The sequence below is a fragment of the Hypanus sabinus genome, chromosome 4, assembly GCF_030144855.1.
Source record: "Hypanus sabinus isolate sHypSab1 chromosome 4, sHypSab1.hap1, whole genome shotgun sequence".
Classification (NCBI taxonomy): Eukaryota; Metazoa; Chordata; class Chondrichthyes; order Myliobatiformes; family Dasyatidae; genus Hypanus; species Hypanus sabinus.
The window spans coordinates 125,062,551-125,076,326 of record NC_082709.1 but is presented as its reverse complement, the minus strand read 5'-3'; the positions used below and the strand labels follow the sequence as shown (position 1 = coordinate 125,076,326).

The following is a 13,776-nucleotide window of genomic DNA, read 5'->3' as shown; positions in this document are numbered from 1 at the left end:
CTTTTTAATGATTTAATTTTATGTTTTACCAACAGAGCAACACCACCCTCTCCTTTTGATACAATATATACCCTTGGACATTAAGTTCCCAGCTGTAATCTTCTTTCAGCCATGATTCAGTGATGCCTACGGCATCATACAGCAATCTGCAAATTGTGCTGCAAGTTCATCTACCTGATTCTGTGTATTGCATGCATTCAAATACAACACTTTCAGAGTCCTGTATTCACCATTTTTGATTTTGTCTGCCTTATACATTGCATCTCATCCTGTTGACTAAAATTTTGCCCTATCAACAGCCTCTCCTAACTACACATTGCCTCTTTTTGTAAACCAGCTCTCTTATCTTCAGCACTATTATCCACCTTTCCTACAATATTTCTTGCATTGAAATATATGCAGCTCAGGACACTAGTCACATCATGCTCAACCTTTAGAATTCTAACTTTGTCTGAGGGCTTAGTAACATCTGTCTCCATAACCTCTCCACTAACTTCTGACACTCTGGTTCCCATCCCTCTGCAACTCTAGTTTAAGCCCCACATACAGCATTAACAAACCTTCCCTCTAGGATATTATTTTCCCCTCCAGTTCAGGTGCAAGTTATCCGTTCAGTACAGATCCCACCTTCCCTGGAAGAGAGCCAGTGATCCAAAAATCATATGCCCTCCTTCCTACACCAACTCCTTAACCACATATTAAACTGAATAATCTTCCTAGTTCTAGCCTCACTAGTACATGGCATGGGTAGCAATCCTGAGATCACAACCCTGGAGGCCCTGCCCTTTAACTTAGCACTTAACTCTCTATGCAAAACTTTGTCACTTATCCTACCTATGTCTTTGGAACGTACATGGACCACAACTTCTGGCACTTAAGAATGTTTAGGACTTGATCTGAGATATCCCGGACCCTGGCACCCAGGAGGCAACGTACCATCTGGGAATCGTGTTCTCGCCCACAGAACCTTCTGTACCCTCCCCTAACTAACAAATCCCCTGTCACCACAGCGTGCCTCCTCGTCCCCATTCCCTCTGAATCACAGAAGCAGACTCAGTGCCAGAGACTCGCCCACTGAAACTTCCCTCTGTTAGATCATCCCCCCACCCACCCCCGACAGATCCTTTTGTTGAGGGGGATGGCCACAAGGGTACTCTGCACTGGCTCCTTAACTCATTTCCCCTTTCTGACTATTACCCTTTCCCCTGTATCCTGCACCTCAGATGTACGTGTCCTGTCTATCACCCCCTCAGCCTTCTGAATGATCGGGAGTTCACCCAGTTCCAGCTCTAACTCCTTAACGTGATTTGTTAGAAGCTGCACTTCTCACAGTTGTAGTCATCAGGGACACTGGAGATATCCCTGCCTTCCCACATCCTGCAAGAGGAGCATTTCACTATCCTGCTTGTCAGCCCTACTGTCCTAGCTGAGCAAATATAAAGAAGAGAATGAAAACAATGAGCTTTTCTTTCCTTTGTTTTCTCTGACCTCTCTTTGCTAAAGCCTTAAATCATCACTTTATGTCCACTCAGACGCTGGTTGCCGCCGTTGCCCCGCCTTCCTTTATTGGTTGCTGGTCAAAGCTCTATTACACTGCCACAAACCACGCCTGCCCTTTTATCCTCAGACAGTGGACCTGATTGAAGTCCCCTCCTCTCCAAACTTATAATGTCCAGAAACGCCGTTGGTCAATTCTCTATTCATGATAGAAAACTGTGAATTACAGTAAATATATATATATGTAATAGTTAAATAAGTAGTGCAAAAATATAGGAAATTTAAAAAAAGTAGTGAGGTAGTGTTCATGGGTTCAATGTCCATTCAGAAATCAGATGGCAGAAGGAAAGAAGCTGTTACTGAATTGTTGAGTGTGTGCTTTCAGGCTTCTGTACCTCCATAGTAGTCTTGAGAAGAAGGCATGTCCTGGGTAGTGGGGGCTCTTTAAAGTTGACCTGGATACTATGGCGGCTAGTGCCCACAATGGACCTGGCTAATTTTAGAACTCTGCAGCTTACTTTGATCCTGTGCAGAAGCCCACCCCAGCCCCTACCTGCTATATTGTGCGCAGTTCTGGTCACCTAACTATAGGAAGGATGTCAGTAAGATTGAAAGAGTACAGAGAAGATTTACTAGGATGTTGCCCGGTCTTCAGGAGTTGAGTTACAGGGAAAGATTGAACAGGTTAGGACTTTATCCCTTGGAGCATAGAAGAATGAGGGGGGATTTGATAGAGGTTTACAAAATTAAGAGGAGTATAGACAGAGTAAATGTGAATAGGCTCTTTCTACTTAGATTAGGAGAGATAAATACCAGAGGACATGGCTTTAGGGTAAAAGGGGGAAGGTTTAGGGGGAATATTAGGGGGAACTTCTTCACTCAAGAGAGTAGTGGGAGTGTGGAACGAGCTGCCATCTGACGTGGTAAATGTGGGCTCACTGTTAAGTTTTAAGAATAAATTGGATCAATTCATGGATGAGAGAGGTCTGGAGGGTTATGGGCTGGATGCAGGTCAATGGGACTAGTGGAATAAAGTTCCAGCACAGACCAGAAGGGCCGAATGGCCTGTTTTCTGTGCTGTAGTGTTCTATGTTTCTATGGTTCAGACAGTGATGCAGCCAATTAGAATGCACTCCATGGTACATCTGTAGAAATTAGCAAGTGTTGTTGATGACATACCAAATCTCTTCAAACTCCTAATGAAATATAGTTGCTGTCTTGCCTTTTTTTAATAGCTGCATCAATATTTTGGGTTCAGGGTAGGTCCTCAGAGATATGACACCCAGGAAATTAAATTGCCCACTCTCTCCACTTCTGATCCCTCCATGAGGATTGGTATGTGTTTCCTTATTGTACCCTTACTGAAGTCCACAGTCAGTTCTTTGCTCTTACTGATGTTGAGTGCAAGGCTGTTGCTGCAACACCACTCAACTAGCTGAGATATCTCTCTCCTGTACACCCTCTTGTCACCATCTGAGTTTCTGCTAACAATGGTTGTATCATCAGTAAATTTATAGAGGACCTAACCACACAGTCATGGGTGTAGAGTGAGCAGAGCAGTGGACTAATCACACATCCCTGAGATGTGCCAGCATTGATCTTCAGCAAGCTGGAGATGTTATCCACACCATTTGTGGTCTTCTGGTTAGGAAGTCAAAGATCCAGTTGCAAAGGAAGGTACAGAGGCTCAGGTTCTGGAGCTTTTCAATCAGAATTGTAGGAATGATGGTGTTAAACAGCGATGAGCAGTTGCAGCAGTGTATTATCTACAAGAGGCACTGCAACAACACACCAAAGTTCCTAAGGCAGCACCTTCCAGATCCACGACCACCACCATCTAGAAGGACAAAAACAGCAGATACCTGGGAACACCACCACTTGGAAATCCCTCTCCAAGTCATTCGCCATCCTGACTTGGAAACATAGCGCTGTTCCTTCATTGTTGTTTGGTCAAGATCATAAAATTCCCTCCCTAACAGCACTGTGGATACACCTCAGGGACTGCAGCGGTTCAGGAAGGGAGCTCATCACCACCTTGTTAAGGGCAATAAATGCTGGCTTAGCTGGCGACACCCACATCCCGTAAATGAATAAATAAATTTTTATTGAATGGAGCATAAATGCCAGCATGGACCAATATACAGTCATTGAATAGTTATGTTATGATAAGAGGCCATTTGGCCTACATGCTAGTAAGAGCAGTGTAGCTCATTTCAATCTCCTGATCTCTCCTCAAACTGCTTATCCAGTTCCTTTCTGAATGTTACAATTGCAACTGTCTCCAACTATTATCTTGGCAGTACATTCCAAACCTGAATCACTCATTCTCTATAAAGATGTTTGTCACTGTCTCCTGCTCCCATGTAACACATTCACATGTTTATGCTAGAGCCCTTCAAAACAAAACTTCTTCTGTTCAAAAGATCTGCATCTTTTCCAGACTATCCACTTAATTAATGTCTCTCATCCCTGGAGTGATTTTCATGATGTTTCTGCACCCGCTCCAAAATCTTAATATTTTTTTCTAAAGTTTGGTGCCCCATATTGGAAACATTACTCCATTTAAGTCTGAACCAGTTTTATAAAGATTAATTGTCAGTAGTACTGTGGACCCTGACTTTTATAAACAAGCACAATGAGATTTTTTAAACCACTTTACATATATTCCCCAGACGTCTCAAGTAAAATTTACTAGCAAAGTACATACATGTCAGCACATACAACCCTGTGATCCTTTTTCTGCAGGCATACTTAACAAATCTATAGAACAGTAACTGGAAACATCAGAGACCGTAAACTAAACAAACCGTGCAAATGCAGATATAACTAAATAGCAATAAATAACGAGCATGGAATAACAGTATAAGAGTCTTTAAATAAGCCTAACTATCCCCTTTTGTTCAAGGGCTTGGTAGTTGAGGGATAGTAACTGTTCTTGAACCTGGTGGTGCAAGTCCTGAGGCTTCTGTACCTCCTACCTGATGGCAACAGTGAGAAAAGAGCATGGCCTGGGTGGTGAGGATCTTTGATGATGAATGCTGCTTTTCTAAGGCAACATTCCACGTAGATGTGTTCAATGGTTGGGAGGGTTTTACCCATGATGTACTGGGCCGAATCCACTACCTTTTGTAGGATTTTCCACTCAAAGGCATTGGTGTTCCCATACCAGGCCGTATTGCAGCCAGTCGACACACTATCCACCACACATCTATAGAAGTTTGCCAAGGTTTTTGATAACATGCCTATCTCCCACAGATTCCCAAGAAAGCAGCGAAGCTGTTGTGATTTATTTTAGCCCCTTTAGGACTATGCCTTCTTATACCAAAATACAACTCTTTTGTACTTAATCAGTTCTTCACCTGTATGGTTGGACTGAATTGCCTATTCTATGCTGTCCACCTTGAGTAATCCTCAATGGGTTCATCAACGGGAGGTTAAAGTAATTGAATTTCTTGTCATTATCCAAGTATGGTATATTAAACAATGCTGCTGTGTTGAGGTAAATTCATTAGAATCATAACATTGTTAAATCCACACACTAGAAACAAGATGGATGTCTGTTGTTAACTGAGTTCCTTCTCTTCCCACCTTTCACGTCAGAAATCTTCACAATCTAGCAAAACGCTTAGGAAATACAAGCTATCAACAAGCTGTAGGATCTCAAAGCATAGATAACTAACTATGATTTTATCTAACAATATTTGGAAGACCTGAAATTATATTTTTCCACCCTAAAACAAGCTCTGCAATCTTTCAGTGACTCAGTTGCTCTGCATCTTCTACTCATACTGAATTGAACCATCCAAGTGGCTTAATTGTAAATTAGAAGTAGGATGAGGCCACTCAGCCTTTGTGATCTCATTTGGATCTAGCCCCGGTAACCTATTAGCCCCTTTCTCATCAAAAGCCTATCCAATTTTGTCTTAAAATATTCAAAGCCTCTCCTTCTCAGAAGACAGTGGAAGTGAAATTTCAAAGACTTGTGGCCCAAAAGGAAATATAATTTGGTTTTATTTGTCTCATGTAAGTGACGTTTTTAACCAGGGGGCACTAGTTCTAGATGCTACCACAGGAGGAATCATCCTTTCCATATCCATCCTGTTGAAACTGCTCAGAGTCTTATTCTCAACTCTCCTAAATCCAATTGATGCAACCTAGTCTGTTGTCCTTATCTGACAACCTTCCTTTCATTGTCCACATTCTTCCCTTAATAAGGAAATCAAAACTATACTGAAGCAAAAGTGGGCTTTGCATTCAATTATTCCAGCAATAAATAACTCTTAACTTTCCTAATTACTCAACGACCTTTGAACATGACCTATTGTGATACACAGGCCTCTCTGCACCTCAGAACCCTGCAAAATCATAGCAACCTGGTTTCTCCCTTTCATTTTAAATGCTGTTGTTTTTATACTTACACCCCGATATATCACTAAAACTTTCTAACTTCCATCTTAGAAAAAAGTCTTCTTTCACCACCTTTATGAATCTATTTAGCAAGTGTGTCCTTGTCATGGTCACTAATTGTCCACACTCTGTATACTTCCAGACCCTTGGCATTTTCCTTTCTTGGCTCTCACCTCTTCTTACACCTCAAAACTTTATTTTTTTTCATAATTTTTCAGCTCTTTGCAGAACATCTTGGAATATATTTTACTTTAAAGTAAGCATTAGCTGGTATTGGGAATGTGATTATATTCTTACCCACCATTATTTGAAACATGTCAAACAATGACTTGATTCTGACTGGTTACAAAGCAAATAGTCAGGACTGATCAATCTACAGTACATTGTAGGGGTTCTGAAAAGTCTGACCTTTTGCCGGAATAGAGTAGTTAGTATTGTAAAGTTTGTGAACATTTTGTTTGAATCTCATGCATTCAATGAAGAATTTTGCATTGACAACTCTTCCTTTTGCATTACCTTTCTCTGATGAAATATCCTTTTCTGGATAAGCCAAACCAGGTTTATAAGCAAGATTAACAATAGGATAAAGTAAGTTACAAAAGAGAAACCTGGCAAGATTGTTCACTCATTGGTAATATAACTGTAAATTAATGTGCAATTTCAGTTGCCAGTATAATATTAAATATGACATCAGTGTACCATTGGTATGATTGAGATTTGTTCCTTTTGTACAGCAATAATAGCCTGTTTGGACACGTAAAATACAGTATATTTATAATACATTTTGATTAATCTGTATTAATGCTTTTCATTTTTAATTTTCTTGAATGTATTACAAAATGACAAGGAAGAGAAGAAAACATCAGTTTGCCACAGCCCTGCACAGGATGACTCTCAATTTTACACAAGCTCTGATCAAGAAGAAAAAGATGAAATTACACATTTAACTTCAGAGGAAGAATGGGAGCATGAAGTTGATAAACTCTATGCTTGGACACAAAAACTCTCACTTGATTTATGTGAGACACCTTTCCCTGACTAAAACAATACTATGTATTAAGAAGGGGAAGATCAATTGTGGCATACATTAGTTTGTGCCCAGTCAAAAAAAAGACATGTTTTTAAACAAATGAGAAAAGATATGAAGACCTTATTGCCTTTCACTTTGACCAACACTCTGCACAATTCACACTGTGCACTTTAACTTTGATATACCATTTATCTTTAATGCAAACTTTGCATGCATGAGATCATGGCATTATTATATACTGTGTTCTAAGGTGCAAATAACATCCTTCTGATATTTCCCCTTTGAACGCATGGCTTAAGCTGGCCAAACTGTATCCATTAAATTAATATGAGTCATGCTATGTTTTTAGAAATCTTAGAAATTCTCCTAAGCTGCAGCAGTGATGACTCTATAGTTATTTTCACCATTGGGTGTTGTGTTGCATTTTGTGGACAATTACTTTTGTAATCAATTGAAACTGATTGAGGTGAATGTGCCAGCTATGAGCCATGCTGAAATCTGGCGGATTGTAAAAGTTCGTTTGGGATCGATGACCACCCAAAGTAAGGAAGGGAGTTACAAATAGGCTTAGTTTCCAGCTTGGTCTTCAGGTGAATATAATATTCATTACCCAGATAATGTTTAAGCAAGATGTCACAAGGATGTGGGGAGAAGACTTGATGCATTAGAATAGATAGTCTAATTCTGCTGCCTTATGATCTAGGATACTAATGTTTCTAAAACCACCAAATGGCATCTTCAATAGGGAACCAAATTAAAAAAAAACAAAAACTTGAAAGCATCGCCCAGATTCATGCTAGGAAGCAACTGAAAGATGCACACCTAAACACATTAAATCCAAACTATACAGATTCTTCTATATTTACATTGCAAAATGATGTTGGTGTTTCCATTTGCAAAGTTAGTAGCCAAGTATTGTGAGTAAATTTAATGCATAAGGAGTTATAAGAAATATTAAAAATAGATGCTAATAATATTGCTGTCATCTTCACTGAGTCATGCTTTTTAAATTTCAAAACTAATATTGAGGCAGGTTAAAGCAAATATGCTTATAAACTAAGATTACAAATCCTGAAATGTGACCAGATAAACCAGCAATGCAGTATTAGTTACTAATGTTCAACAAAATAAACTGAATTTTCATTGTTGATAAGTTAATTGATGTAAGCACTATTTATTTTTGCACCTAGCCAATTTACTACCAACATGATTACTTGAAGCCTCGTTGTATCAATGTTGTTGCATAATTTATTCCTCATGACACAAAGGATCAATCAGATTCAGAGTTTGATGAGTTACCAGCAGTTCTCACATTTTGTGCAAGCAGTGGACAATCTGACTGGTGAATTCCCAGCAAATTTAAATCAAGTCAACAACAGCTATCTATTTATATGCAGTCTCTAAAAAGAATAGCTACTCTGGATGAATTTTACACATCCTCAAACAGAACACTGGAGTCCGGTTATGGCATTTAAGCTTACTGGCCAGCAGAAGATAGGAAATAAAGACTTTGGACTTTATGGTCTGCTCCAGGCAGAAATGATTAAACTTGTTTTAAGTATTTACATAACCATAATTCTAGTGCAATTAATAAAGATTTTATTGGCCTAAATTATATTTTAAATTATTTATTGTCACTAGAGTTCCAATACTAAATCAAAATCAGGTTTATTATCACTGGCATGTGTCATAAAATTTGTTAACTTAGCAACAGTAGTTTAATGCAATACATAATCTAGAAGAAAAAAATCAATTACAGTATACATATACTGTATAGTTTAAAAATTGTGCAAAAACAAATACATATTTTAAAAAGTGAGGTAGTGTTCAAAGATTCAATGTCCATTTAGGAATCAGATGGCAGAGGGGAAGAAGCTGTTCCTGAATCACTGTGTGCCTTCAGGCTTCTGTACCTCCTACCTGATGGTAACAGTGAGAAAAGGGCATGCCTTGGAGATCCTTAATAATGGACACCGCTCCTTGACAATGTCCTGGGTACTTTGTAGGCTAGTACCCAAGATGGAGCCAACTAAATTTACAACCCTCTGCAGCTCCTGTCAGTCCTGTGCAGTAGCCCCCCCCCCCCCCCCCAATGTGATGACAGTGATGCAGCCTGTCAGAACGCTCTCCACGGCACATCTATAGCAGTTTTTGAGTGTATTTGTTGACATGTCAAATCTCTTCAAACTCCTAATGAAGTATAGTCGCTGTCTTGCCTTCTTTATAACTGACCAGGCAGCATCTATGAGAAGCACTGTCGACATTTTGGGCTGGGACCCTTCGTCAGCACTAACTGAAAGATACTAAGAGATTTGAAAGTAATGGGAGGGGGGCGGGGGGAGGAGGAAATGCGAAATGATAGAACCGGAGGGGGAGGGATGAAGCTAAGAGCTGGAAAGGTGATTGGCGAAAGTGATACAGAGCTGGAGAAAGGAGACTGGGAGACCCTTTCACTGAACTCCTACGCTCGGTCTGCCAGAGAAAGCAGAATCTCTCAGTGGCCACACATTTTAATTCCACGTCCCATTCCCATTCTGATATGTCTATCCATGGCCTCTACTGTCAAGATGAAGCCACACTCAGGTTGGAGGAACACCTTCTGGGTAGCCTCCAACCTGATGGCATGAACATTGACTTCTCTAACTTCCGTTAATGCCCCTCCTCCCCTTCTTACCCCATCCCTGACATATTTAGTTGTGTTTTTTTTCCCCTCTGCCCATCACTCTGCCTGTTCTCCATATCCCCCTGGTGCTCCCCCCCTTTCTTTCTCCCGAGGCTTCCCACCCCATGATCCTTTCCCTTCTCCAGCTCTGTATCACTTTTGCCAATCACCTTTCCAGCTCTTAGCTCCATCCCACCCCCTCTGGTCTTCTCCTATCATTTCGCATTTCCTCCCCCCCCCCCCCCCCACTACTTTCAAATCTTTTAATATCTTTCGGTTAGGCTTGACGAAGGGTCCCCGCCCAAAATGTCGACAGAGCTTCTCCTTATAGATACTGCCTGGTCTGCTGTGTTCCACCAGCATTTTGTGTGTGTTGTTTGAATTTCCAGCATCTGTAGATTTCTTCATGTTTGTTCTTTATAACTGCATTGATATGTTGGGACAGGCAGGATCCTGAGAGATCTTGACACCCAGGAATTTGAAACTGCTCACTCTGTCCATTTCTAATTCCTCTATGAGGATTGTTATATATGCTCCTTTGTCTTACCCTTCTTAAAATCCACAAGATACTATTCAATGTCTTAGATTGTTTGAATACACAGCATGAATGGAAATATTTTAGCGAATGAATCATTACAGAACTTAATTATTAATCTTCCATAAAAATAGACCTCAGATTCTTTGTTTTGAAAATAATCTTCTATTTTAAAAAACAAGAATTTTTAATGTTGTGAAGTGGAAGGGGTTAATAGATTGCAAAATATTCTGTAACATAAGAGATACTGCAGATGGTGGAAGTCTTGAACAACGCACCCAAAATGCTGGAGGAACTCATGAAGTCAGGCAGATCTATGGAGGAGCATAATCAGGCCAAGACCCTTCATCAGGACTGGAAGGGAAAGGGGCAGAAACAAGAATAAGGTGGTGGGGTGGAGGAGGTGTACAAGCTGGCAGGTGAAGGGTGAGATCAGGTGAGGGAGAGAGATATGAATTAAGAAGCTGGGAGGTAATAGGTGGAAGATTAGGGAATCTAATAGAAGACATTGAACAATGTACAAAAGGGAACGAGGACATAGCATATAAATTCTTAGCAGAAAGCTGCATTTTTATTATTCAAATTAGCCATTCTTGTTCAATTCTCAATGTAGGCCTAATAAAATCAAACATTCAGAATCAGAGCTATACAGCACAGACACAGGCCATCGCTCACCCATTTTACACAATCCTGCTTATTGCGTGCATAGAAGTTCCTGGAACCTTTGTAATTTTCTTAAGTTATCTAATACTTTAACTCCACCATGGATAGTCCCAAACCTGGCTGTGAAAGGAGGGTTGGGCATGGGGCTAGCAACGCAAACCCATAAAAACACAGCGACAGAAACAGCAATAGAGCTCCAAAGACTTCATCTCTGGGAGAGAAAGGATCTTCACCTAAAAGACGTACAAAGTTGTGCGGTGAAAAACACAAGTCTGTGTTAGCTACAGGGTCGATCAGCCTTCTAAGAGAGCCAAAAAACACTTGGCAATGTGACCTTGAATCCAACACCAAGATGGGCTATGCCCGGGGACAACTAGAAAGGCCAGGACAGAGGATTCTGGCAAGCTATTGTTGTAGACTATACCTTAGTTGGAGTCATGGGCTTAACTAACAAACTATTTAATAAACTGGCCAAAGCTAAGGGGTGTGTAGTTGTGCTAGCATTCAAACTGTTTATTACAATAATTGGAATTCAAGTAGATTTTTGAGATAAGTATAAAGCAACTGCACATATTAACTTTAGATTTTGTCATCCCATGCTCATTTGAAAATAATCATGCACATCCACATCCACTGATACAGACAGCATATTTAAACCCATTATACCCTTAAACCAATGAAGGCAAGTCCATAACTACTACCTTTAAATTTGTTCAGCATTATTTGAAAATGTTTTCTTCACACCCAGCTCTTCAAATGAAATTGACAAGCGGCCATTTTAAAAGAAAATTCTTTTATTTAACTTTTTGCATTTTGTATACAAATATCTTTGATTTAAAAAGTCTCAAAAGTTTTTTGCACTAATTAAGTGGATATTTGAGTTATTTTGTACTATACTGAAATGAGTCCAAGTCTGCCAGTGAAGATAAACAGTTAATATAAAGAATAACACTTGATCATTCTATCAGGTAAGTAAATGTATTTTACCTTGGGTCTACCTCAGATTGAAAATGATGCTGTCTGTACTTGCTGGTAAAGGTTGTGTTCAACATTAACACAGCAGCTCCTCTGTGACTGAGTGACCAGAAAGGTAAACTTTAAATGGGAGATCAGCAATTAAAATTACATTTTAAATGTAATTTTCCATTGCACTTCAATTGAAATGCTCCGAGAATGATCTGCTACAAATGTACAAACACTCCCCTTTAAACAAAACGTTGACATTACAGAAGTTATGGTTTGATGCGCTTCCTGTGACCCAAAAGAACAAAACCATGTGCTAAATGAATCTTTGTGGACTAGTCTTAAATCTCAGAATTAGTTTATAAATACAGGCACTTATAATCCCTGGGAGATCAGTCTGAATATCCAGTCTGTTACCAAAACTTTTAAACAGAATTATCTATTTAAATGGAGTGTTAGACTGAATTGTTAAAACCCACAACAGGGGCCATAATTTTAAGGAAGTGTTCAGACACAAACATGCTACCTTCAAAATATTCTTCTGTAAGAGCCAAGGTATTCTCCAGACTAAATGCTTTCAAATTGGCTCAACACCATTCAACAAGTGTGTACTTTCCTTGAATCTGTTGTTGTCATCTTAAGTCTTCATTATAAAAACCAGGCAAACAAGCATAAGGAACAAAACAAGATGCAGATGGAAATTAGTTATGATGAGGAGGAGGACCAAAATGTTGACCATTTCTCATTCCACAGATGTTGCCTGACCTGCTGCGTTTTCCCAATATTTTAATTTTATCGTGGTGATTTGTGCTTTACAAATGTGATAATTTATAAATAAATGCAGTCTGAAAGATGCTCTTTTAATCAATAGAAATGGAATTCATAAAACAAGAAAAAAAATGGTTGTTTGTAAAGGTGCAATTTACATGCCAGAAGATGTAAAGTGATGAGGACGATGAATATAGCTTCTTTTAGGATGCCATTCTGTAACTGAGTCCATAAATGTAGATGTCTTAATTGTTGCAATGTAATTAAGGTAATAAATTGTAGTTTTCTTAAATACTTTAATTGTCTGTCACATAGGTTTTCAAGACTAGAGCTCACTAAATACATTTTATTTGGAAACTTAATGCATCCACTTTAGCCTCAGTGAAAAATAGGATTCAATATTTACAGAGCAATTTTTTTTTACATCTTTTTGTCCCTTTACAAGTTTTAAATGTTTACAATTGAACACAGCTTGCTATTTTTTGGTTTCCAGAATAATTAAAATGGTAAACGTGTCTAATATTTTTTAAATAGGTTTTACAGATTATAAAAGAGAAATAATGTATTACAAATGTGCAAGATAACTTTTCAGTCCCTGGAAAAGCTTTGAGAATTTCCTGTTCATTCTGGAATAAATGATTGAATTAAGATGGTAATAAAATATACATGCATTGAAAAGCTGTTCTTACAACAGAACATATTTTTCTTGTTTAAAAAAAGAACCCTTTTCCAGTGTTTTTACCACTCAAACAATTCATTTGAACATAAATCCATGTTGGACAGTTACACAATTCATGTAATTCTACCAAAAATGTATCCCATTGTTTCAAACTATCATTCACTCAAAGATAACAACTAAACAAATAAAAGACTTTGCAGTGTCTTAGTGAAGGATTTCCCAGCAACCCTTTTTTTAAGTTAGTAGTTGGAGCTAGAATATTCAGAAGGTTTCCAGAGCCAAACTTGACTCATAATAGTATAACAATTACTTTACAAATAACAGAAAGCAAATCTACATCAAGTAAAAGGAGCAAACCCAAAACTAATTTGAAAAGCGCAGGATTACACAAAGGAAGAACTGAATACTTCCTTCAAAACATTTTAATGTTCAGCTGACCATTCTAAAAAGTTCACAGCTGCCAGATTCCACCTCCAAGCCCTCCTACAATCCAAAATATCTCTAAAATATTAATCTAAACATACAATATTGTCCTAAATGAAAATTTTAAAATGCAGAAGTTCAATCTGAAA

At 38.8% G+C, this 13,776-nt stretch overlaps 1 protein-coding gene across 3 annotated transcripts in view; it reads left to right on the top strand.

The window, feature by feature from the left end:
• Positions 1–8,087, top strand: part of c4hxorf58 (chromosome 4 CXorf58 homolog) — a 62,077-nt gene extending 53,990 nt beyond the window's left edge. For 2 of the 3 annotated variants that reach the window (XM_059966161.1, XM_059966162.1), the window contains exon 9: positions 6,752–8,087. In XM_059966161.1, the coding sequence (XP_059822144.1) occupies positions 6,752–6,946 (195 nt within the window). In that variant the 3' untranslated portion in view covers positions 6,947–8,087. The remainder of the gene's footprint in view (positions 1–6,751) is intronic. The other variant, XM_059966163.1, reaches the window with a different exon arrangement.
• Positions 8,088–13,776: the final 5,689 nt, after the last annotated feature.